Source organism: Opisthocomus hoazin, chromosome 1 (assembly GCF_030867145.1).
Source record: "Opisthocomus hoazin isolate bOpiHoa1 chromosome 1, bOpiHoa1.hap1, whole genome shotgun sequence".
NCBI lineage: Eukaryota > Metazoa > Chordata > Aves > Opisthocomiformes > Opisthocomidae > Opisthocomus > Opisthocomus hoazin.
Window position 1 is genome coordinate 130,712,004 of NC_134414.1, and position 23,744 is coordinate 130,735,747.

Consider the following 23,744-nt stretch of genomic DNA (forward strand, 5'->3'; position numbering starts at 1 on the left):
TCTCGCGGGGCGGGGCGGGGCGGGGCGAGGCGAGGCGGGAGGCTCCGACGTCCCCGCCCGCTCCCCTCAGACGTCACGCGCAGCAGCCGCGCGTCACTGGTGTGCCGAGGAGCCGCACGCGCGCAGCGCCGGCGGCCGCCATGCTGCCTGGCGCGGCCTCCCCGCCGCCCGTGGTGTAAAAGTTCCTTTCGCGCTCCACCGGCGCGGTCCCGAGCGAGCGGTGACGTCATTTTCCCCCTCGCCGTAACGGACGCCAGCTCGCCGAGCGGAGGGGCTGTCTGTGTGCAGGCGCAGCGCAGGGCGGGCTCTCCCTCGCGCGAGGCAAGCGGGTGGCCGCGGGCAGCCCCCGCGCCCCATCGCCTCGCCCGCGCCGCGGCCCCGAAGCGCCTCGCGCGGCCCGACCGCGCACGGCCCGGCGGGAGCAGGCCTTTGGCCAGGCCGCGGGCTCCCCGTGCTTTGCAGGCGGCGAGGGGAGGTGTTGGGGTCGCGCGTCCTCCGCCTTCCGGCCCTTTCTGGCGAGGGCCTGCCGCGGGAGGCCGGGCACGGAACGGGTCACCACCGGCCCCCGGCGCCTCTGGAGTCTGCTCTGCAGAGTTCCGCTCTCTGTGTCCCCGTTTTTGAATTTTCAGGACAAACCCGTCAGCTAGACAAAATCAGAGAGATCTAAGCGCCCAAAAAGGCACCAAGAAACCCCTCCTCGCCCCACAGACGGCAGGACGAGCGCTATTTAACAACGTGCCCACTGCAGCTCTGCAGCCCCAACACAGGCTGCCCAGAGACCAACCGGCGCCTTTCCAGCTGTCAGAAATACTAAAAGGCTCCCTGCTCCTGCGAGTATTTACCAATAGAACCATAGAACGCTTTGGGCTGGAAGGGGTCATCCAGCCTAACCCCCCTGCAGCGAGCAGGGACATCTTCAACTCGATGAGGTTGCTCAGAGCTCGGTCCAGCCTGGCCTTGAAGGTTTCCAGCAATGGGGCTTCCACTGCCTCTCTGGGCAACCCGTTCTAGCATTTCACCACCCTCACTGTAAAAAATTCCTTCCTTATCTCTAAATCTACCCTCCCTTAGTTTAAAGCCATTCAAGCCTACATGGATAGAACTGCTTATCAAAGTTCCAGCACTCTGGGAGATCTGCACTACACAGACTGAAAACATACGCGCTTGGGGACGAGAGTCTTACACACAAGTAAGGTCTATTTCTGGCAGGGTCGAGAAAATTTGTATCATCCCTTCCAAACGGAGACTCAATTCGTGCCACACAGAACTCTGAGGAACAAGTCATCCCACTCCCCAAACTCCTGCTAGGTTTTAACCATTTTAGTTCAGATATCAAAAGTCAGTTCATCTACACATGAAAATGGGATTCGGGAAGTAACAGGGAAAGGTGTCTTCTATTTTGGCTTAGCTAATCTTCTGGAAGACAACTGTGGACAGCCTCCACCTGCAAACCCAAAGCACAGAGGTGGTCCCTGAAGAACAACGTTTGCATTCAGTTACAGACACCACTGTCCCAGCATGATTCAACTTAACAGATTTGTATTCTTTGTACAGAGCAATTTTTAGAACAGATTATCTCATTTCTTTTACATAATTTTAATAATGTGCAAATACCTTAGTATTACAGCTGTTTGAATGTAATTTTAGAAAAAAAAAAAAATCCCTAACAACAGTCCTTTCAAACTTCACCAACAAAGGCGTTCTTAGAGACAAAGAGCTGAATACAGCTCCAGAAGTCCTGAGAAACTGGAGCATTCAAGGGCACGGTTTGCCCGTAATACATCTCTTCCCCACCACTCTACTTTTGTGTTAGCTTCTTAGAGTAGTTCTTGGCAAATTGCTTTCGTACTTCTTCCTGTCTCTTTCGAAGTTTAAGCGTGTTGATCAGGTTTAAGGTTTTTTTCAGTTCATGCACAGGCTTGCTTACAAAGCCACAGTATTTCCTTTTTGGAACAAACTCCAGAGCCTTCTTCCAGTCCCCAGTATCTTTCAGGGTTAAGAGAATGTGCATCATCTGATCCAGCGTGAGGTTTTTGGCGCCACTGCTCCAAAGCAAGTACTTCTCCAATGGAAGGGCAGCAGTCTCCAGCCCCAGTCGCTTTGCCTGTGCCAGAGAGACTCCTGTTTTTATGCTCCTGTCAACCATTGACCCAACAATATAGATTTTATCGTGATCGAACGTTTTCATTACTTTGGGAGAATCAGCAGTCAGATAGATCAGCTTATCCTTTGGAAAGACTTCTGTGTAGCACTGGTCCGTCACAGTGATAAGCAATTTGCCCCACGCCTCTCTGTAATTCTTGACGAACTCCTTGAGATAGAGGCTGTCGTCTTTGAGGTTACAGAAGTGGATGTGGAACGGGTCCGCAGATCTTCGGTTGAAGCTTTCGCTTAACACTATCTGCCTCACCGTATTTGCGACTTCTCGGACAGACATGTCTTTTTCGTAAGACATGTCAAATACCAGGGGCTGGCCAAAGATCATAGACTGAGCAACCCTCCAGCTGTATGCTCTGTCCATGAAGTTGGCCCACACAAATACGAATGAATTCCTCTTGGTCTCGTCAGTTTTTGAAACTTGCTCTTGTGTTTCCAGCCTCCTTTCCCTTTTCTCATCCATCTTTCTTTTATCGTTTTTCTTGTAAAGTTCTTTAAGGTGCAAATATTTTAAATACTTCTTTTTGGCTGACTTGGAAGGACACTCCATAAAGGTTTTTAGCTGTTCTTCACTGATCTGTTCTGGAACTGATCTGCCAGCTAGTCTCCACATCTCCAAAATCTCACGTGCCGCGTCCAAAGTGGAAACCTCCTTACGCTCAGAGACCGTTTCACTGACTTCTTCGTGCAACCCAGACTTCATCACCTTCTTCCACTCATCTAAATCTAGTTTTTCTGAGGGATTGCATGTGTTGTCCTGCTTCAGACAAAGTGATAAACTCAGAGGTCTACTGAGAGGCAACAAATCCTTTTTCATCCCATGCTGTGCAACAAAGGGAAGGACAGCGCTTCTTACAATTTTTTTCAGAAGAATATTAGCAGACTGCATATTTAGACATGTGCTGTGTTCACACTTAACTGCAAAACATCAACAAGAGAGGAAAATAATTTGTCAGAAATCATGAAGAAAACGCGCAAAGATTTTCATCCTTAGTAAAATAACACTAACAGACAATAACTTCCTTTTTGGAGAATACTAGAAATTCCTGCTTCCACTACTGACAGAGCTATACACAACCTGTAAAAGATTGATAGAACGGATCATAAGAAACGTCAAATTATAACAAAGTAGCTTGAATTATATTTTCTAGTTGCTAGCAGTCTTTGTTATTAGAGTTTGTATTCTTGCATACATAATGATCTAACGCTGTAACTGTTGTACTAACCTCTGTTTCAAATATATGTAAGCTACCTATGAATGTAGTGGATGTATGTAGATATAAGTTATCACGTTAAGTCATTAGAACCATTGCACAACAAAATAAAATTAAAACCAAAGCAAGTCTTGGTCCTCAGTGCATAACTGAGATAGCTGTAGGATAAGAGACGCCTAAATAATTCTACTCTAGACAGCTCGGCCTTGGGATTGCAGATGCACCAAGCTACAGAGATAAAAAGGCACCAAGAGGGCAACAAGACCAGAGCAAAAGAACTGGAAGGACACGGTATACGTGCTGTTGGAACTGAGTTTGTGCGGAAACAAAGGTCAACCAGCGGACACTGTGATGAAGAGTATGAGCCTTCCTCTGAAGGCCCCCGACGACCACCTGGAGGCGCCAGCAGACATGCGTGAAAGATATTAACATATGCTAGTTAGTTCTTGGAAAAGCCATGAATATGCTAAGCATTTCTCGGAAATATAATGAATACATATATTGTGATTGTATTTAACCTGAAATGAGAGGGTGTTTGGTGCACACGTTTGGAGGAGAGTTCCCCTGCGTGCCCGGCGCTGTAATAAAGGATACCTGCCCAACAGTATACATTATACTGTTAGGTTATTACCGGATCTTTGAATCACATTATTCCTTTTCTACTGTTTTCTAAATAAAAACAGCATTATGTGGTACTGCTGTGAAGAGACATGGTTAGCTCTGCTGCTTAAAACAGCCATACTCACCACAATTCACAACGTGTTCAAACAACCTTTAAGTACTATCTGACACCTATTTAAATTATCTGTATCATATGTCAGGTAAGAAGCTCTGCCACCAAAGCAAGCAAAATGCTGCACGGAGAGTGAAAATATTTTTAGGCATGCCCAGAGGTACCTATCTAATCTACCTATACTGTGAAAATGGACAAGATGCTTCATCTTGTAACATTCTCTGGAACAACTCCATGTCACAGCAAGTCACATATTTGCTTTTACCATTGTATTCTGTGACAGCTCTATTGGAAAACTTTAGTACTGAAGTTTTTTTCTCTCCTGTGCTACAGTTCTGCTAAGCCAATACTACTGCCAATGACAGCACTCCTGTGCCCCGTGAGCCCCCTGTTCCTGGCGCTCTCAGCAGCTCAAGCATTCATAAGGCCATACTATGAGCCAAATCAGACAACTTGTCTTAGGGATAGCTAACTAGGAGGTGGAGAAAGGAAAAAAAAAAAAATCTAGTTATCATTCCACCCAAACAAGTTTCCATGCCTTATTTGCTAGATGCCTCCTAGAAAGGAGAGGTCATGGCAGAATAAACTAGTATAGGGGAAGACCATCTTTTTTCTGTTTGCTAAATTGCTTGTGAAGTTGATGTTGGCACATAAAGCTAAGGACATGAAACCACAGTCCCATGAATTTTGTACACATTTGTATTTAAATGTAAAAGGTCTGCAGAAAGAAAGCCACCAAAGAATGTTTAATATTTACCTTCTCCTATGCAAGCCTACTTCAGTAAAATCAGTGGAGTTTCAATGTTTGAGAAAACATGATTTGGCTAAAATGTAAAAATTACCTCCAAATTTTAAAAGCAAAATTCATAATCTCCCTGAAATCTTACCACCTGAAAATAATCTGATATACAAAAGAAAAAGTTAAATCTAATTTTGGGGTTATACATATACCTGCCCAGATAAAGAGCCACAGAAAGAGTGGCGTATTAGGAAACAGATCAATTGGCATGCATTTTATGATACTGTAGTTGGTCAAATTGGTGACTGAGCTGTCATTTTCTACTGTTAAGATAAAACAAACAAAAAAGCCCCTAATAGCGTGAAGTTAAAAGAAAAGTTGTGTTACAATAAAGATCTTCAAAATTTTACATTTAAGTGTTAAACATACTGGCAAAAGTAATAATAAGAAAAAGTATGTTGTCCAGGTTGGAGAAATCAAGGGATCAGTTCCTCAATTAGCTTAACGTTACTGGAGCTCCAGTGAAGTCAATAGTTGAAACGTGCATTCACACAGTCTAAGTACCTGAAGTCAGCTTTTGATAAAAGCCAAGTTACTTTTTGGTGCGTCCAGCACGCGCACTACCACGTCATCACTGCAAGAACTACTTTAAATCTCTTTGAAGAACCTAGAATTGCAAGATCGAAAATATTTTTCTGACACTTCTATTGTTTTTTTTTCTCACCGCGACTTCCCTGTCACTAACCCCAGAACAGAAAGGCCCCTCACTCGGCCCTTCAGGGACGCAGCAGCCCGGCGAGCCCTCCGCCAGGGATGCCCAGGCCTGGCTGCCCTCCGGCCCGGCCCCCGCACAGCGCGAGGTGAGCACCGACGCCATTCAAACCAGCCCGCAACAGACCCCGAACCGCACCGCCAACACCGCAAAGCACCGCGCTGCGCCCCACAGCCCTCCCGGGGACCGCGGCGCGCCCCGCTCCGCCGGGGACCGGCGGGGGAGCGCGGCCTCCGGCGCACCGCCCCCGCCGGGAAGAGCCGGCCCGGCGGGGAGGCGGGAGGGCGCTGCCAAGGTCGCCGGGAGCCACCGGCGCGACGGGGAAGGGAGCGCGACGGGGCACCTCAGGCGCCGCTTCTCACCGGTACCCGGCGGCGGCGGGAAACACGGGGCCTCCCCCTCCAGCGGCTGCGCCCGCACCTGTCCGAGCTCCGGCCGCGCTCCAGCCCGCCCCGTCCCGGTCAGGGAGAGGGGCGAACGGCGGCCTCCGAGCAGCGCACGCGGCTACCGGCCGCCCCGCGGCAGCACACACCCCGCCGCCATCTGCAGCTCACCTCGGGTGGAGCAGCCTGCGCATGCGCGGGCAGCGCCCGGCCCGCCGCGCTCCTCGGCTGTCCGCGGGGTTCCGCGGCCGCGCCGCGAAGGTTCCGGCCGTCTCCTCTGCCCCCAGCGCGGGGCCCTGCGGGGCGCGGTGATCCCCGGGCCGGGGGGCCGGGCTGCACCGGGGCTGCGCGGGCAGCCTGCGGGCCCTGGGGGGCGGGAGGGGCTGCCGGTGGGGCCCTGCCGCTGCCCCGGGCGGGGGGGAGGTAGGGCCTTGGGCTGGGGCGTGAGGCGAGCGCTGGAGCCCGAGGGGTTCGTCAGCGCGGCGTGGCGGCCGGTGATTTCTCCCTCTTTTTATTTTTTTTTTGATAGCATGGAAAAGTTATGTTGATTTTTGACGCAGATTTGTGTTTTGTTTTTTTTTCCTAACCGTCAGGTAGGGATTTTAGTGGAAGCCGTGCTGTGTCGGGATGAGTTTTCTGCTGCCCAAACTGACCGGTAAGAGGGAGGTGGATCAGGCGATCAAGAGCGTGGCCGAGAAGGTTTTGGTTCTCCGGTTCGGAAGAGATGACGATGCTGTTTGTCTGCAGCTTGATGATATTGTAAGAGCAATTTTTTCTTTATTTCACTTGTAATAAACTCTGTTAGCATATCTGTTGCATACAAGAGAACGTCATGTGTGGCTTTTGGCGAATATGGTATCTTGTGAAAGTTTTGGTGACAAATGTCAGATGAAGTAATCCTGTTTTCATAAAACAGTTTGAAAATTAAGCAGGTGTTGATGTTATTGTAGTGGGTGTACAAAGCACTTGAAGTAGCGAAGACATGATATTCTAGCCCTGCTTAAAGTGATGAGACATAAGGGAGACAGGCTTTGCAAAGCTTGCCACCCTTTTTCCTCGTGTGTCTCGATCCGTTTGCCATCCGTCTTTCTCACTCTTTTCAGCTTGCGAAGACAGCTCATGACCTAAGTAAAATGGCAGTCATTTACCTGGTGGATGTGGACAAGGTTCCAGTGTACACACAGTATTTTGACATAAGTTATATTCCATCGACTGTATTTTTCTTCAATGGACAACACATGAAGGTTGATTACGGGTATGTCAGCCTACCTGGCATTATCTATTATGTCTGTAGGAATATCAGTCTTTCTCTATGTTACCATGTCTGCGGAAGGTGACGTTTGAAAACTATGATGTTGGTACCGGCATCTGCATTCAGAGCTCTGTAGGAAGCCGGAAGGACTTAAAATTAAGAAGTATTTTGAAATATGCTCTGATGCAATAAGTAGGTGTCAGCTGTCAAATGTGCCTGACTGCAAACAATCGTACGGTTAACATCTTAGACATGACACTGCACCTTTTTGGACTTTGGAGGTCACAGTGTACTCCAGACTTGGCTATGCCATTACCAGTGTGGTTCGTTCGTTCAGAATGACCACATCAGCACCCCTGATGTCATCATACACATTTTCTTGTCTTTAGGTGATTTTGCTTTGAACGCTTTAATATTACAATTCTACCTTTATCTTATGCTTATATTCAGGTCTCCAGATCATACCAAATTTGTAGGAAGCTTCAAAACAAAGCAAGACTTTATAGATCTGATTGAAGTGATTTACCGTGGAGCAATGCGTGGAAAGCTCATTGTGAGAAGTCCTATTGATCCCAGTAACATTCCTAAGTATGACCTTCTCTACCAAGGAATTTAATGGGTCGACCTGAGATAGTTACGGAAATGGCCGATGTTCTAGATCCCTCTTTTCCTTCAAGTATTTTTAGCCACCTCTGACACCGTGGAACAGTTTGAGCATTTATGTTGAAGGATCATATTGGTCTCCTCCCGAAGACAGACATTCTGTCACCTTGTACTTCTCTCATAAATAAAGCTACGTGTTCACACGTAGAATTCACACAAGTGACTATTCTTTGAGTTGCATGCTGACCAGCACTTACAAAACAGGGAGGTTGTATGCATCCTCCACGACGGCATCTCCAGTGCAACTTAAGATTAAGTGAACTAAAGAACCATATAGTCTATTAATTGTCTATTTAGTACCACTTTCATTCGGACGTAATAACAGTAAATCTGTCTTTATTTAAAAAGATATGCTTGCTCTCAAAATCATTCAGCTGACTATGCCTTTCCAATAGAATTTTACACTTTCATGCACTCCTGGATAACTGGACGGAAGTTTTTTCACAGTATTAGAGATGACTGAAATCTGAAATGTATATAAATGCAAAAGGGAAGCTGACACTCTCTTTTCTCTGGTACTCAGTGTTACTGTTCAACAGTTTTTTTGACAAGATGGGAACTGAAGGTGTAGGACAAAGTTTTGTCATCCTTCATAGCTCTTCTGCAGCCACTAAGCACTTTTAATTCCCACAGGATTAAACTGGAAGTTCAGAATAACTGTTTTGTTTACATTCACTTTGAAGTTTATATGACTAGCTGCTTATACAAATTGCAAACCTGGAGTATGGACATATAAAAACTGTCTCTATTTCCCACCTCTGTCTAAAATTAAACAACTAAGAGAAAACGGCAATGTCTTTCTTTTGCATCAGTTTGGCGAGTGCAGGTTGCTAGAATATGGCATTTCTATAGCAGCTCATGCCCAGTACTCTCACTGGTTAGCTGGCTTTAAAACAGAAATTACTTTAGCTCACTGTATCTTTTTGGGGGCATACCACCTCCAGCTGGAGGGAAGGTGGTAGTATTTAATTCCCTTAAGTATTGTTCAGCTTAACAGTAAACATTTCAAGGAGGAAGGTGGATGTTCCAGCTCTTGAAAGAATTTAAACACTATATGTTATATAATGAGGAAGAAATAGACACTTTACCTGGATTTTGTGTTCCAGATGTGTCCTTCTAGTGAAAGCTATGCACTGAAGCGAGTGTTTTCCTGATCATTTAGTCTGATTATAGAGCCATAACTACAGAATGTTTATTTAAAAAATGACACACATGAGAAGTGATATACCTTAACATCTTTATTTTGTGCAACTTTAAATTTCACAGCTAGCTGAAGGGTTGTGGCTTAAAGCCACACTTCTTTCCTAATAGTTAACTTGTATTTGTGTGTTTCTCAAAAACAAGCAAACTAGCTTCAAGCTTAGAACTGTAACTTGCTCCCCAGTGACAGGAAGGTCCTTGGATGACTGACAGATGCAGGGGCACTTACGAAAGGAAGAGACCGCTATCAAGAACAAATCAGTGTACCTTTATTTATTGCCTCTTTTCTTACTTGTGCTGCTTCTGGTTGCAACAGGTGAATGCCTAAAGGCTGGCGTGGTCTTGGCTTTCAGTGCGCTCTTCAGGTACTTAAAGACAGCAGGTAAGCAGCAGGAGGGTGCTAAACCGTACTTTTCCGTTCCAGCAGAGACAGTAGGACAGTTCACTTTCACGAGAGAACCTACCGCTTTGTCTAGAGGCTTACTGTTCAACACCCATTCACGGCAGTATTGCTGTATCCATGCTTGTGTTTGTGGATCGCTTCTAGCCTGGTGCTGCGTGTTGTGCCTGGAATCGATGAATGCCACAGAGTACACTTTATTCATGACCTCCCATTTTCTCTGCACCAGCAGATCAACAAACACCAAGCCACCGTAGCCGTGGGCAATGAAGGCCACATCCTTGGCTGCGCTCTTTGAAATGAAATGATCCCATACATACAGGGTATGCTCCTCAGGGCTGCTGCTGCCCCTCTTGGGGATACACCACATGGACTGCCTCAGTGATTCCTCCCTGGTAGAAAAGCTTAACCTCTCCTTTTCGGTCTTCGGATCAACGAAGTTGTCATTGGGATTCAGCACAATCACTCCCCCGTGGCTTTGAAGGGCCCTTTTGATGAATGGTATTTGTGTTCCGTGCTCCAGGCCCTCACTGACAATCGTCCTTTGCCCCCACTGTCCAGCACGGAAAACTCCATGGTCTTGAAGAAGGACAGTTAGGCTAGAGGAAGTTGTTAGTGCGTTCTCGCTCATGAAAAAGAAACTTCTTGGTTCATCCTCTGTAGCATCAGTAGGAATGTAAACTTTCTGCAGCATGCAGAGTCTTTCCAGGAGCTCATAAACATATTTGGTAATCAAATGTCCCAAAACTTGATAGCGTTTATGATTCTGGTCATGTGCATTCTTGTAATAATTGAAAACAAAGGACTCATTTGTATCCAGATGCCGCAGCTCCCCTTTTATATTGAAGTCATACTTCAGTTCCCCTTGATACTCTGAACCCTCTATTAGTTTCCGCAAGCTTAGTTCGTGCTGCAGTTGTAACCACTACAAATTAAGAGGACTATATCAGTGTAGTGATAGACCCCCATACAACACCTACATGAAGAAAACCTATTGTATTTGAATTCAGATTTAAAAGTGGTTACAAACAAAATACACTTTGATACAGACTCTCTCTTTGTGGTCTGTAGTAAGCCAGCTGCTTCTAAAGCCTCTCACAGATTTTGGTTGCTAAATTCCAACAGCAGTGCATTAGTACCAATCCCTCCAGTTACTCGTTCATCCTTGCAAGCACTCGCCACACGGAAATTGTGCAATGGATGACAGAATAAGCTCACCACTGTGATCCAGGAACAGGGGAAATGAAAGTCCACGCAGCAAACTTTCATGAGATTGAGGCGTCTAGTTTCAGCTAACATAATTTTTCAACTTGTATGACTGATCAACTGATAAGAATTATACCAGGAAGTGGTTTCCATGCAACTGAAAAATTAAGCTTATCATAGCCTTATATTTTCTTAATAACTCTTTGATCTACTACCTACCATCTCTGTCTGTGGAACGGTAAACATGGGGTAACTTTTGGTGTGGTCAGAATCCTACTTTTATAGGATTTTTGTCCTAACAGCAGAGAATTGCAGGCATTAAATTCCTACAATTATCAGTGTTTTAAAAATGAATTTATCATCTTAACGCAGTAATTTTGTTTTGGCAAATGGTTTATATGAAGTTATATTTGGCAAACACATTGGTGCAAGCTACTATATACCTTTACATTTTTCTTGCTGAACTAACAGGTTTTTAGAACACAGCAAATCCCATTCTGACTATGTTAAAGCTCCCTATACAATCTGATAAAACTGATTGATAGGACAGAAAGTGATCTGAAAATTTTCATGTAAGCAACTTGAGTTGGAGTCCAGCTCCTTTGTAGAATGCAAGTTTTCTTGAGTAAGCTGCTTAGCATATTAAAAATTATTTCTTACACTTCCAAATGTAAAAAAAAAAAAAAGTTCTCTGCTTTCCAACAGAGCAACACCATATATATTTTCCCTTTGAGCAACCTCCATTGGATCAGAGATGTTAAGTCATCTCTGCAGGGTCATTCCTGTCTTCTGTTATACAGAGAGTAGGCAAGACAATGCTACATTCTCCCTTCTTATCTCATATAGTAAGTAGACATAGAAAATGGAAAAAACAACCCCAACCAGATTCTATGATATATAAACCATTTACTATCTTGCCAGTTTCTTCAAAAGGGAACATGACAAAAAAGGTGCAAATGCACATGTTCATCTAGGATTTTTTCATTCTGCAGGAAGGCATGAAAAACACAAAGGAGACGGGAGGACAGTTTGTTTGCTGTACTACTGAAATATGGGCAATTCACACAAAAGAGATGATATTTAGTAGGGAGGAAGCTACCCATATTCATGTTGTTTTCCCTATGCAGTGAAGCGGAAGGAAAACGGATATGGTTTAAGGAAAGGTGTCTGTGGAGAAAGGTTAAGCACAGAGGAAGTGTTCCATGACAATTAGGAATAGATAAATACAGTTTCCTCTCAGAGTGGCATGCTGTCCAGTACTGCTCTCCATCCCTTTCTCTCCTCACCCCTAAAAGGTTGTTGACTGCTGCTTGTGCTTCACGGTCTCTATATAAATGCAATATTCAAGGGTGTTTATTCTGGCAGCCTTTACAACTGCTATTTTGATTTTTAAAAGTTACTGTTGGAAGGAAAAAAAAAAAATCCCTTTTTCCCTTCCTCTCACTTTTCTGTTTGGATTTTAAGATTCATCAGCTGTAAATTCAGCTAGTGTTTGTTACAGCAGTTAGCATATTTGAAAGAGTACTGCAGTATAAGTATTACTTTTTAAGAGAGTTTGCATTTAGAAACAGTTTCCTCTGTTTTAGTAAAGCCCAGCATTACCGTATGATCTGCTGTAAAATCTGTCATCATCAGAGACAGAAATCTTTTTCACTCGGGAGTTGTAGACAATTTCCCTGCGTGAAAAAAAGATAAACCCATGTTAGTTCAGGTTTCATTACTTTATGTACTTAATTCTGGGGTGTATCTGTAGAATGTATCAGTCGCTGATAGCGAAGGCCATCTAAAGCGTTTCAGGTAGCTGCACCGTCGCCAGCTAACAGCTCCCGTTTGTAAGTTACGCCTGACCGTAAGTTAAACCTAAGCCTCTTGGCTGTGAAACCAGAGAGCTGTCCCAATACAGGCAGCACCAAGGGGACAGAACGGAAAGCCACGCGCGAAACTTACGGGTCTGAAGCTGCTCTGGGGAACAAATAAAAAGCAACGCAGCAAACCAAACCCGGTAAACAAACGTCGGTCCCCGCTTGGCTGCGGGAGGGTTTCCCCAGCGCCTGCGGCTTTGAGGCCGCCGCCCGCCCCCGCACCGGCGCCCCCCCCCCGCGCTCAGCAGGGAGGTGAGCCCGTCCGCCGGGGCCTGGCCGAGGGCGGGGGCACGGGGCCGGGACAGCGGCTGCGGCCGGGCGGTGTGCGGCCCGTTAGCGCTCACACAGAAACACAGAGCGGCGGGGGCGGGAAGGGACCTCCGGGGACCGCCTGGTCCAACCCCCCTGCCGAAGCAGGGTCACCTAGAGCAGGCTGCACGGGACCTTCTCCAGGCGGGTCTTGAATATCTCCAGAGGAGACTCCACAGCCTCCCTGGGCAGCCTGTTCCAGTGCTCTGTCACCCTCAGAGCGAAGAAGTTCTTCCTCGTCTTCAGATGGAAATTGTTCTGCTCCAGTTTGTGCCCATTGCCCCTTGTCCTGTCACTGGGCACCACTGAAAAGAGTTTGGCCCCATCCTCCTGACACCCACCCTTCAGATATTTATAAGCATTTGTAAGATCCCCTCTCAGCCTTCTCTTCTTCAGGCTGAACAAGCCCAGCTCCCTCAGCCTCTCCTCACAGGAGAGATGCTCCAGTCCCCTCACCATCCTTGTAGCCCTCCGCTGGACTCTCTCCAGTAGCTCCTCATCTTTCTTGAACTGGGGAGCCCAGAACGCAATACTCCAGATGGGGCCTCACTAGGGCAGTGTAGAGGGGAAGGAGAACCTCCCTCGACCTGCTGGCCACACTCCTCCTAATGCACCCCAGGATGCCATTGGCCTTCTTGGCAGCCAGGGCACACTGCTGGCTCATGGCCAACCTGTCGTCCACCAGTACACCCAGGTCCCTCTCCGCAGAGCTGCTCTCCAGCAGGTCCACCCCAAGCCTGTACTGATGCCTGGGGTTGGTCCTCCGCAGGCGCAGGACCCTGCCCTTGCCCGTGTTTGACAGTACCGAGGCGCTCCTGCTTCCTGCCGCGAGCCCCGGCGTTTCCCCCGCTTCCCTAGCGTTTGCTGGCCTGTGCTGCCGCTAACCGTACTCTGTTGCGTTCACCGAACCGCCGGCTGCGTTACCGCTCACCAGCCGGCGGGGCGCGGCCCGCCCGGGACGCCGCCATCTGCCCCACGCCGTTGGCGGCTCCGGTTCGGGCTCAGCCCCACACGCCGCCCGCGGGGTCGGGGCCGGGGGCGGGGCGCGGCCGGGCATTGCGAGCAGGGCGCGGGGCAGCGCCTCAGGGGCGGTGCGGGAGAAGAGGGCGGAGAGGCGGTGACTGCCGTTACGGGGCGGAAGCGGTGCCCAGCCCGGAAGTACCCGGGGAAGCTGCGCAGGCGGCTGCGGGGCCTGGATAAACAACAACAGCAACAACAACGGCGGCGGCGGAGGTGGTGGTGGTGAGTGCCGTCCCTGCCGCTCGCTCTCCGCCCTTCAGCGGCTGCGGGGGGGGGGGTCGAAGCCGGAATCAAGCTCGGTGTCCCCGCTGGCCGGGGCTGGGCCCGCACGGGGTGCCTGTCGCCGGCGGGGGGGCGGCGGCGGCGGCGTTGCTGCCCCTTTGAGGGGGCCGAGGAGAGACCGTGGAAACGCGGAACCGCTCAGCCTCGGCACCCGGCCGTCAGCGAGAGGCCCCCCGTTCCCTTCGCAGCGGGAGGAGCCGGCGGGGGGAGCGGGGTGGGGCCGCCCTGGGCGGTGACCCCCCCCCCCCCCAGCCGTCATAAGGCCGGCGTTTGTCAGCTTTTCCTTTTGCCGGCGCTGGAATGGGCGGCAGCTGGGCTTTTCTGCAGTGGTCTGTAGGTGTTGCTGTTCCGCGCAGCACGGGTCTGGGGCTGTCAGTTAAAAAAACCGCCGAGTTAAATGGCAGTGCGCGAATTTAAAGGGCTTCTGGAGAGACTTCGGGCTGGCTGTAAGGCCCCAAGGTCTTGCACCAGAGTCACACAGAGTATCGATAAAGAGAATAAACCACTATGAATGCTGGAAGCTCTGAAGCTGTGTTTTCTGCTGAGGAAGAAATTTATCTGAACAGGAATCCTTGAGTATTATTTATGCTTGGAGTGTTACAGATGTTTTCTGTGACTCCTTTTCACTTTATAATCAAAGCCTGATTTGCTTATTAGTTGCATGCTTGCCAGGGGCTGGAGTTAAGGAGTAAACGTCTTTGCTAAGGATAAATTCTGGTGAAAACTTTGTTAACAGTTCTGTCTGTGCTGATAATGCAAAGCCTTGCCCAAGCACATGTGTCTCTTGTCTTGTGGCTCTCAATGACTTTTTACCAAGGCCTGTAGCGACAGGATGAGGAGCAATTGTTTTAAACCAGAAGAGGCTAGATTTCGGCTGGACATAAGGAAGAAACTTTTTACGGTGGGCGTGGTGAGGCCCTGGAACAGGTTGCTCAGAGAAGTTGTGGGTGCCCCGCTATTGCAAGTGTTCAAGGCCAGGCTGGATGGGGCTTTGAGCAACATGGTCTAGTGGGAGGTGCCTCTGCCCATGGCAGGGAGGGTGGACTAGGTGATCTTTAAAGGTCGCTTCCAACCCAAGCCATTCTATGAAAGAGTTTTCTTTGTGCTAGCTTGCTCAGAAATAATTTTCTTGTTTTCACTTAGTACCTGCTGCTGTGGTCCCGCTTCCCTCTGAATAAGTAAACCACAAATTGCTAAGCTTATTTTGTATCTTTTTTTTTTTCAGTAGAGAAGATCATGGAAGGAAGAACACCATCTTCAAGTCACGTCAGCGTAAGTCTTCCTACAATTTGCAACAATTTAATTTGAAGCTGTGGGTATCCTAGGGTGTTCTGATGTATTTGCACAACCAAGTTCATTCTTCAGTGGTCCAGCTTTCACTTTGCTGGAGCACACTTTCCTGGGAAACAGTTTATTCTAGTAGCAGTCAATAGTAATGCTTGCGGTTGAACACGTATTAATGCATGATAGGCTTAACATTTGATTTCACATAAACAGTGTGTTCTCAAGGATATGTTAAGGCCTAAGCTAACATCTAAAGTATTAAGAGTGATGCTCAGGTAGGCAGAGCAGCTGCATGACTGCGTAATACTTAGTTATCTGCGGAGATGTGTTCAGAGACTGTTTATGCCAGTGTTAATTTTTTCTAAAAAATCCCCGTTAGTAGTAGTTTCTAGTAATGGAATCACTGATAAAAACAAATTGTAGGCTCAGCAACTGGTTTGATCGGGTAAGGTCTGGACTTTCTAGTGGCTTAGAAATAAGCTGTTCCCAGCACCTTGTTTATGCACTTTCTCTAACCCTTGCTCCTGCAGGTGGAAACCTTCAGAAAAGTACTGCTGGTTTAGATGAGAAGTCTGCTAAGTGCGTATGCACATGTGTGTGTTGGGTTAGTCGCTTTCTGTTAGGGAAAAGCTGAGGCAACTACATATGTTGCACTTACTATAGATACAGACCTCTGTTCGTTACCCCTTGACTTTGTGCTTGTTCCGTGAGTTAATTGTGCGCACTGCAAACCAACATCTTCTTAATGAGTGCAAGCGTTGGTAAGATATTGTATAGTGAGGTGGAAATTTTGCTGATGAACGTATCTTGTGCTCTTTATCCCATTCTGTCTGTCCACCTGTCTCTTTCTGTTTTCTGAGTCTGGCTTACTTGTTCTCAGTGTTATCTGTTATGTTATTACAGAGGTTATCTGAACCTCTGTAACTTTAAATGCATGTTAAAATTCTAGATAAATATATGTTCTTAGGAAGCTCCTAGCAAAAACCACTAGTCGGGCAACAGGTGAAGTTCTGAAGTAAGAAATTTGTACCTGGCCATTAAGGTGCAGACCAGAAAAATACATTCTGACTAATAAAACATATCTATAGACCACTTCTCCAAAAAAACCCCCAAACAAACCCAAACCAAACAAAAAACCCCACCAATGAAACCCAATCGAATTGCAGGTGTTATTGACTAAGAAAATGTCTATTTCAGTCCTTAAGTGTTGATTGAAAGGGAAGGGAGGTACTTGTATTAGAAGCTGTTGCCTTTGTGTCACGTTTACATCCTTTGTAATTTGAGGAATCTGTTACTAAAGGCATATATGTTGTTACAGCATTTGACCAGTAAAAGCAGTTTGAGGTGCTCTATAGAAGTTCAGGTCTGGTTACTAAAAAACTAAATCTTGGTTTCAAAGATGTGTAGAGAAGGAGTAAGAGCACTCACAATTCAAACTGAAGAATTATCACACTATGCTTCAGTTATGGTCTGTCTGAAGGACCACCTACAGAGCTAACGAATGCAGTTTCTGTGTTAATAATTAAGTTGTTAGTGTCACTGTTCTAGGGTCCTTGCTTGTAATTTCATGTTACAAGGTAGGGCATCTGGTGTCTTGCAAATCAAGTTCAAAATACACTTGACAGTAGCCATCGTATGGAGTAGCTTCAGCTTTTTCCTGGCGGGGATAGACTCAGTTGTCTGAAAGATGTAAATGTTGCATTCCATCTCTGATACATTCTGTCTGGTCATATTTGCAGTGTAAGGTTTTGCCTCTTAGGGTACCTGGAGAAACAGTAAAGCTTGCATTTTTATTCTTTCAGTTGATACTAGTTTAACTGGTTTAATTAACTGACAGGAAGTGTCACCCACTTTCCCCTGTCTTGATGAACTGGTAGGAATTTGACCATTTTTGGTTTGAATTTCAGTGAATGAACATTATTTCCTACATATTTTTTCTGAACTGGCAAATTTCTACGAATTAGTAACTGCTTTACCTTTCAATAATTACTTTTGAAACACTGGTTCCATTTTTGTGAAGGCTGGCAATGACAATAACTGATACCATTTTGGGTACATTTTTGATATGATGATTTAGCATCAACACATTACATACTAGCACTATTCTAAGATATAATTGCTCTTCATCCTGACTTTTTTTTTGAGAGAGGGAGCGAATATGATGTGACATTTATCATGACGTTCAGCTATTTTATTTTCTCTTTATCATTCTCGAAGCTGAGATGATTAAACTAGAGTGTAAACAAATCAGAGGGAACTAAGAAAACTGGAAGTGCCAGGAGATTGATTCTCACTTTTTGGGTACACGTTGGAAGTTGCTGTAAAGTTAGTGAGATGGGAAGAGCTTTTTCAGACAGTTCATGTGTTAAAACTAGCTCCTAATGTGGTATGACACATGATTTAGGATCAGGTATCCATGAGGAATGCATTTCAATTAAAGTCACAGGTCAGTGTTTCCCTTGCAACTTTGGTATTTTGCCTGACAGTTGAGGAAACTTTGTACATAGTGGTATGTTCAGCTGATAGCACCCGTGGATGATTTAGTTTTATCATGTGTGTAACATCATCTATTTTCAGTTTCGTATACCAAAGAAGAAAACAAACACCAAGTCAGAGGATGTCCAAGTTCAGTCCCCTTTGGCAAGGCTCCCAGGCTCCCACCATTGGGACTACCCTTTAAAAGAGGTAAAGAGAAGTTTTTCAGAGTGTGAAGTGCGCAGGAAAATGTAATATGGAATTTTGGTTCTGTTTTCGAGGCTGGATTTTTTCAGTGCTGAGTGCTGCCTTGTGACCAATACCTGATCCAGACTGTCTTCCAGAGGGACAAGTGTGTAGGTCTGAAATCTGCCTGCCAGCATACAGTTACAGAAGTGGAAGTCTTAGTGCCGTATTGCCAGCCTAAATCATTAAAAAGCAGAGTTGGTCTTCAGGCATAGTTTGAAATTATCTTGAAAATCATGAATTTCAAGGCAAATTTTTTTTTTTTTAGTTAATTGTCTTCTGATTCTTGAACGTTTAGGTTATATTCAAGTCCCTTACCAAACTTTTTGTTACAGTATGGAAATAATTTTTACGTTGTTTTCAGTTAGTCGTTATTTGCATCCAAGAGCTTAAACTTAAAGAGAATTTATTAAGTACTGTATGACTTTTGGCAGGATTTTAGGTGCTAATACAAAACCAACTGATTTCAGTACTAAGACTAAAACACTGTAAGAGTGCTTACTGCATTTATCATAAATGACTGTCTTGATCATCTCAGTCACATACAGAAGCAAATATTTGCTGCTATAAATCTGTTACAAATTCAGTAAGCATTTTTAAAATGCCAAGTTTTTGGAAACGTTTTGCTCCTCTTGACACCTTCAGCTCAGTATTGAGAGTTTATTGCTGGTTTTAGTGCTTTCAGAATCATGGGGCCGGACAAACAGGCTCCCCCACAGAGGACTTTTAAAAACCTAGTGAGGGAAGTAGAAGGGATTTTTTTTGGTGGTGTTTTTTTTTTTTTTTTTCTTTTCAGTAGAGATGATAATGTGACCTAGGTCTCTTAGTAGGCCTGGTCATTTGAGCATGCTGTGATACGAAGTCACTGTGTGGTTGTGTTATATACTGTTAATATTTTAAGTGAGCAGAGCATCAGATTACAATCGGGTTATGAAGTCAGAAGTAATGTCTCTTGTGGTTACAAGCAGCAGCCTCTTAGGCAGAGCCAGGCAGCCCTTGCATGGAATTCTTCCTGTCTTTCTCTCTGCCTCTATAAAAAGTGATTAGACTGGGTGAATTGAAAAAGCTTTTTTTTTTTTTCCTTGCTCTTTCCTATATATGGTCTAATTTTCCATTTCTTATTTTTCCTACCTCTGTCTGTATATCTCAGACTTTTCCATGTGATAGAGGGCCTTGTATAGTTTAAACACTGATTAGTCTTTATAGTCTACGTTAAAAGAAAAGATTGGTCATGAGATATCATAATTAAAATGAATATTACTGTTTTATCCATACGAAGGTCTGTCCTGGTTGTATTTAGTGTTGCCAGAGTTTTGCTCTATGTTGCTTGAGAAATTTTGTGCAGCATTCAGCAATTCAGGCATATAGGTCTCTAACATGCTTGAAGACCAGTGCTATGAGGTGAAGGAGATGATGTTTGAAGGCAGGAGGAGGGCAGAACACCTTCAAGGCACTTTCTTGCTGCTGGCTGTTTTAACAATGAGGGAATTTTCCAGTACAGACTTGGCCCCTATGGTAGAGAAAAGTTTGCTTTGGGATGCACCTTTCGGACTTCACTAAAGCGTGTAAAAGAATGCATGGGCGTTATTTTTTCTGATTGCCCTTTTACTCCACACTTAAACGGTAATGAAGGTAAGTTTGTCTGCTTTTGGCCTAACTGGCATAATTTTCAAACATCTGTTTGGTTTATCTTTTATATTAAAAAAGTGAGGAGAGATTAGGAGGAGGTAATGGCAGAGGGAGATAGGGTTCTGGAATTGCAGAAATAACTGTATGTTTTGGTGGAGCTTCACTTATTTGATTTGAAAATATAATTGCATTCTGGTGAGGTAAGAGAATTTGGAAAAATGAAGTCCTGCTGCTGTGGGTTTTGCCACACAAGTACCAAACTTTCAAATTCCTTTTGCTTCTCAGAATTTTATATTTTTGAGTGGAATATAATTTGGTTAAATGCATGGATTTAAAGAAAGTAGAGGTTATCTTGTGTATTTGTGATTGTGTAAAACAGGCCTAATATTTTAGTCCCTGTTTGGGATGGTCCCCCTTTAAATAGGCAAATAACTGAAATGTCCTGTATTGTTAAACTTCTTTAGGGGGAAAAAAAGTTCCATTCAAGATCAGGTGGTACATGGGTGCTTTAAATCAAGCAATTCATTCTTTGCAAAATAGTTGTATATACTCTTTGTGTCTCTGCTTTATTTGATCCATTGCATTGTTTCGATGTCTGGCTTTGTTCCCCTTTTCTAGTGTAATATCCATTATGACATATTTATGTCTGTTGCAGCCTGCCAATTTTATTTGTTTTATTTCAGTGGAAATTAAGTGCCAACAACAGAGAGCCTTCCACAAAAGGAAAAAGGCAAAAGGACTGCGGCAGACACAGCTCTAATGATGAAGAATCAATTGGGTAAGAAGTCATCTCTAAATTAGCTCTTCTCTGTATATTTAGAGTGTCATAATCTGTCTTGAAGATGGGTAACTATCTACATAGGTGTCTAATTGTGTCATGCAGAGATGGTTTTCAAGCTGTTAGGTTGCACACCTTCAGAAAATCATGTTTTGGTGACTTAATGGCAGCTGTAATTTTTTTCTTTGTTTTAGCACAAGGCAAGACTGTGACATCAGAATGGGAGTGTAAAGCTTACTAGAGGAAGTAGGGGTTGATGACCTGCTTGGAATCCTGAAAGGTGTTCATTGCTCTTTAAGTGTAAATTATGATTCTAGCCCTAGATATTTTAGATACTTAAGAAGTATGCCAGATTATCTTTTGCTTGCCCCTTTTTGCTCTGTAGTCCACAGTCATAAACCTGATTTTATCACCTCTTAAAAACAACAGCCTTCTGCCCCCCACCCTCCCCAAGCAATATGATGGTAGTAGGGGAAGACAGTAAAAAACTAGAGGTTTTTCACCTCTGTTACAGTCAAGACACCTAAGTGAGTAAATAAGACTGCTGATGTACCACTTTTTAACAGTTCGTTGCCAAGAACAAAGATCTTGGTTTCTTTGAGCTTATGGCAAATTATTTGAAATCATCTTCTATGAAGTTGTCAGCTAGATAGTTGTTTATCCAAGAAAATTTTGAAGCAGTGAGTGCTATAGTTGACAAATGGAAATGAAAATGTAGGATTAGATTTGTTAGCAGCAGCTAGGAACCATAATGTCTTCATGATGAAATTAATTATATTTATCTTAATGAAGCAATTATTACTCCACAAATCATTCAAATCTAAACAAATAAGAGCCTGGATTCTCTGCCCCATTTTCTGACTGAAACTTAGCTTGACCATACATGATTTTTTTGTCAGGAGAGACTGTTTAAAAACAAAGTGTGCAGATAGTGAAAATGCTTAATGACAGCAGGTGATTTTGACACTGCTGAATTCTGTGGTTTTGTGACCTATGAATAGTCATCCTTTAGCCTGATCTTTATATTCAGAATGCTGCAAACTGTTGCAGGGAAGAGCTGAACTTTGAAAAGATTCTGAATTTATTTTTCGTACCTCCTCAGAGGCATAACTGTCAGTTTACATGTAGTTACCTCACAATGCTGCTCTCAGTAACTTTATTTGAGGGAGTGGCTCACAGGGTCAGCCTAGCAGAAGTTAAAAGCTGTGTTAATTGCAGAGTTGTAATTATTCTGTGAAATGATTGATACCTGATATAAATTTCTAAAGGTCTTTCAGTAAACTTTGAACTGACCTTTCAATGTTGAGGAGCTTTTAAACAAAAAGCTACCTTTGGATCTGTTATTTCTGTTAATTGCTGGTTAAATATGTTAATTTCGGTATGTGAGAGGCTTTGAAGTAGCATTTGTAGGTGTTCCATCATTTTTACCAAGATTCTTACCAGCACATTAGTAAGAAATGATTTAGACTGTAAAAAGACAGTAAATATTCAGATATTAAACCTGTGCATTTTTCACCTCCTTAAAAAAAGTTGTGTGTCTAGAGACTAGCTGGAGATTCTCTGTAAGATAAACTTAATCTACTGTCTGCAATAAAGCTTGTTCCAAGTATTCCATCTGGGTACACAGTGTTTCTCAGTAAGTCGAAATCTACACACTGATCTGATGGCGTGGTAAGTAGAAAGAGCACGCAGGTTCTGAAGGTGGTGTGTGTTGAGCAAAAGTCTCAGCTGACAAAACTCAGAGGAAGGAGTGGAAGTGACATGCTGAGAACCTCTGCTTCCTCTTCCCAATGAGGAATTTTTCATTTGCATTGAAAAGCAGGAAATAAGTCTTAATGATAAACTCCTGTTAGCTCCTGATGTTTTTAAAAAAGGTGGTTTTTTTAATTGATAGGAACTATGCTCAAGTATTAGGGAGGCGTGTTTCATCTAAAGTGTTGCTTGAGCATTGTTACTGCTACTTAATTTTTAGTCAGAAAGGACAAAGTGGGTGTATTAGTACAAACCCAGCTTCACTGCTGCTGCATGGGTGATTGTGATCCCCGGCAGGAATCTCGGGGAAGGTTAGTTCCCTAGGCCTTCCCATATGCTGGAGGTCTCATACGTGTTCCTAGGATCGTATAACAAAACAGATCAGGACTGTCATGAATTATGAGTAGTTCACTTTATTAGTGTCATTGCATAGTTAGGTGTGCTATTTATGTAATTGGTCGATTAATGTTTTGTATCCTACTTAAGAAACTTTTTTTGTTGTTGAGGAAGCAGATAGCGCTATTTCAAGGGTAGCTATCACCACCTGAAAGTAGAACTTGGAGGCATCCACTTATTTCAGCTTTATTACTCCTGCATTCTCACAAGAGGGAAACAGAGGGAAATAAAAATGAAACAAAAAAAGAAACAAAGTAGAACACTTCTGAAATTCAAGCTTCTCATGCTGGTCTGTCAAGTTTACTGTAGGGGGAGGGTGGGAGGAGTACTTGAGATGTGCGTGATTCCTTCAGCTCAATATTTTAAACATTAATTGAAATACATGTCATGCCTGAATCAAGTACTGACCATGGCAGTCAGGTTTTTGTGGCAATCACTTACCTTGTGGTTTCCATCGCCCTGACAAGTGCATTTTGGCGGTAATAATTGCCTGGTTCAGCAAAGCAAGGAGGTTAGTAAGGATGTTCATGTTTGCTGTTAAAACATTGACTTCTAATCAGTTGATGAAAGGTCAGGGCCTTGAAGTAGGAGGAGGAGAGACAGAAGCTTTCTTCTCTACAGGGTGTAGTCAGTGAATGTGGCAGTCAGAGTTTCCAGTTAATGATAGTGCAGCACGTTATTCCTTTGGACTCTGAAAGGCCAAGGACCTCCTGAGCTGTGCACATGCTGCAGAAGCTCAGATAGCTGAATACACATCGAGTCTATCAGTGGCTTTATTCTGTAAACCCAGCACAGATGTTCAGCTTTTATGGGACCTGACGGGGTGACCCTTGCATGGTGTGTGGCATCCCACTGTCAAAATATTTATTTCCCCAAACTTGGGTTTACTAGTAGAAGAATGTAGGCATGAAGATGTTGTTGTGGACAATTAATAATAATTTATTCCAAAAGGAGTCACTAAGCTCCAAGTCTCATGATCTTGATCACTTTCT

The 23,744-nt window shown here is 44.6% G+C and overlaps 4 protein-coding genes across 23 annotated transcripts in view; 2 read left to right on the forward strand and 2 right to left on the reverse strand.

The window, feature by feature from the left end:
• Nucleotides 1-1,188: 1,188 nt before the first annotated feature.
• On the reverse strand, nucleotides 1,189-6,240 carry TRMT10C (tRNA methyltransferase 10C, mitochondrial RNase P subunit). Of its 4 annotated transcripts, XM_075435799.1 has the most exons (3): nucleotides 5,978-6,177; nucleotides 5,408-5,510; nucleotides 1,189-3,075 (listed from the first exon to the last, which is right to left on the reverse strand). In XM_075435799.1, exon 3 carries the CDS (start codon nucleotides 3,044-3,046, stop codon nucleotides 1,799-1,801), a length of 1,248 nt encoding a protein of 415 aa, XP_075291914.1. In that variant the 5' UTR covers nucleotides 3,047-3,075; nucleotides 5,408-5,510; nucleotides 5,978-6,177; the 3' UTR covers nucleotides 1,189-1,798. The 4 variants fall into 4 exon arrangements, with proteins under 4 accessions (XP_075291914.1, XP_075291925.1, XP_075291909.1 ...); XM_075435810.1 differs by lacking the exon at nucleotides 5,408-5,510 and having other exon boundaries at nucleotides 6,170-6,240; XM_075435794.1 differs by lacking the exon at nucleotides 5,408-5,510 and having other exon boundaries at nucleotides 6,036-6,177.
• On the forward strand, nucleotides 6,180-8,700 carry TXNL4B (thioredoxin like 4B). Of its 4 annotated transcripts, none has more exons than XM_075435897.1 (4): nucleotides 6,180-6,259; nucleotides 6,592-6,757; nucleotides 7,102-7,253; nucleotides 7,701-8,700. In XM_075435897.1, the coding sequence occupies exons 2-4, from the start codon at nucleotides 6,626-6,628 to the stop codon at nucleotides 7,864-7,866; spliced, it is 450 nt and encodes a 149-aa protein (XP_075292012.1). In that variant the 5' UTR covers nucleotides 6,180-6,259; nucleotides 6,592-6,625; the 3' UTR covers nucleotides 7,867-8,700. The 4 variants fall into 4 exon arrangements, with proteins under 4 accessions (XP_075292012.1, XP_075292003.1, XP_075292028.1 ...); XM_075435888.1 differs by having other exon boundaries at nucleotides 6,222-6,306; XM_075435913.1 differs by lacking the exon at nucleotides 6,180-6,259 and adding an exon at nucleotides 6,399-6,421.
• Nucleotides 8,701-9,360: 660 nt separating this feature from the next.
• On the reverse strand, nucleotides 9,361-13,959 carry LOC104333909 (putative protein ARB2BP). 5 transcript variants are annotated; one of them, XM_075435839.1, is made up of 3 exons: nucleotides 13,815-13,959; nucleotides 12,322-12,395; nucleotides 9,361-10,438 (listed from the first exon to the last, which is right to left on the reverse strand). In XM_075435839.1, exons 2-3 carry the CDS (start codon nucleotides 12,349-12,351, stop codon nucleotides 9,383-9,385), a joined length of 1,086 nt encoding a protein of 361 aa, XP_075291954.1. In that variant the 5' UTR covers nucleotides 12,352-12,395; nucleotides 13,815-13,959; the 3' UTR covers nucleotides 9,361-9,382. The 5 variants fall into 5 exon arrangements, with proteins under 5 accessions (XP_075291954.1, XP_075291933.1, XP_075291941.1 ...); XM_075435818.1 differs by having other exon boundaries at nucleotides 13,781-13,959; XM_075435826.1 differs by having other exon boundaries at nucleotides 13,776-13,959.
• A 77-nt stretch (nucleotides 13,960-14,036) lies between these two features.
• SENP7 (SUMO specific peptidase 7) overlaps nucleotides 14,037-23,744 on the forward strand; it is a 45,906-nt gene continuing 36,198 nt past the window's right edge. For 3 of the 10 annotated variants that reach the window (XM_075435698.1, XM_075435726.1, XM_075435768.1), the window contains exons 1-4: nucleotides 14,037-14,126; nucleotides 15,418-15,464; nucleotides 18,054-18,161; nucleotides 20,510-20,604. In XM_075435698.1, coding sequence (XP_075291813.1) covers nucleotides 15,429-15,464; nucleotides 18,054-18,161; nucleotides 20,510-20,604 — 239 coding nt within the window. In that variant the 5' untranslated portion in view covers nucleotides 14,037-14,126; nucleotides 15,418-15,428. Of the gene's footprint in view, nucleotides 14,133-15,417; nucleotides 15,465-18,053; nucleotides 18,162-20,509; nucleotides 20,605-23,744 lie in introns of all 10 variants that reach the window. The other 7 variants (XM_075435706.1, XM_075435713.1, XM_075435721.1 and 4 more) reach the window with 7 other exon arrangements.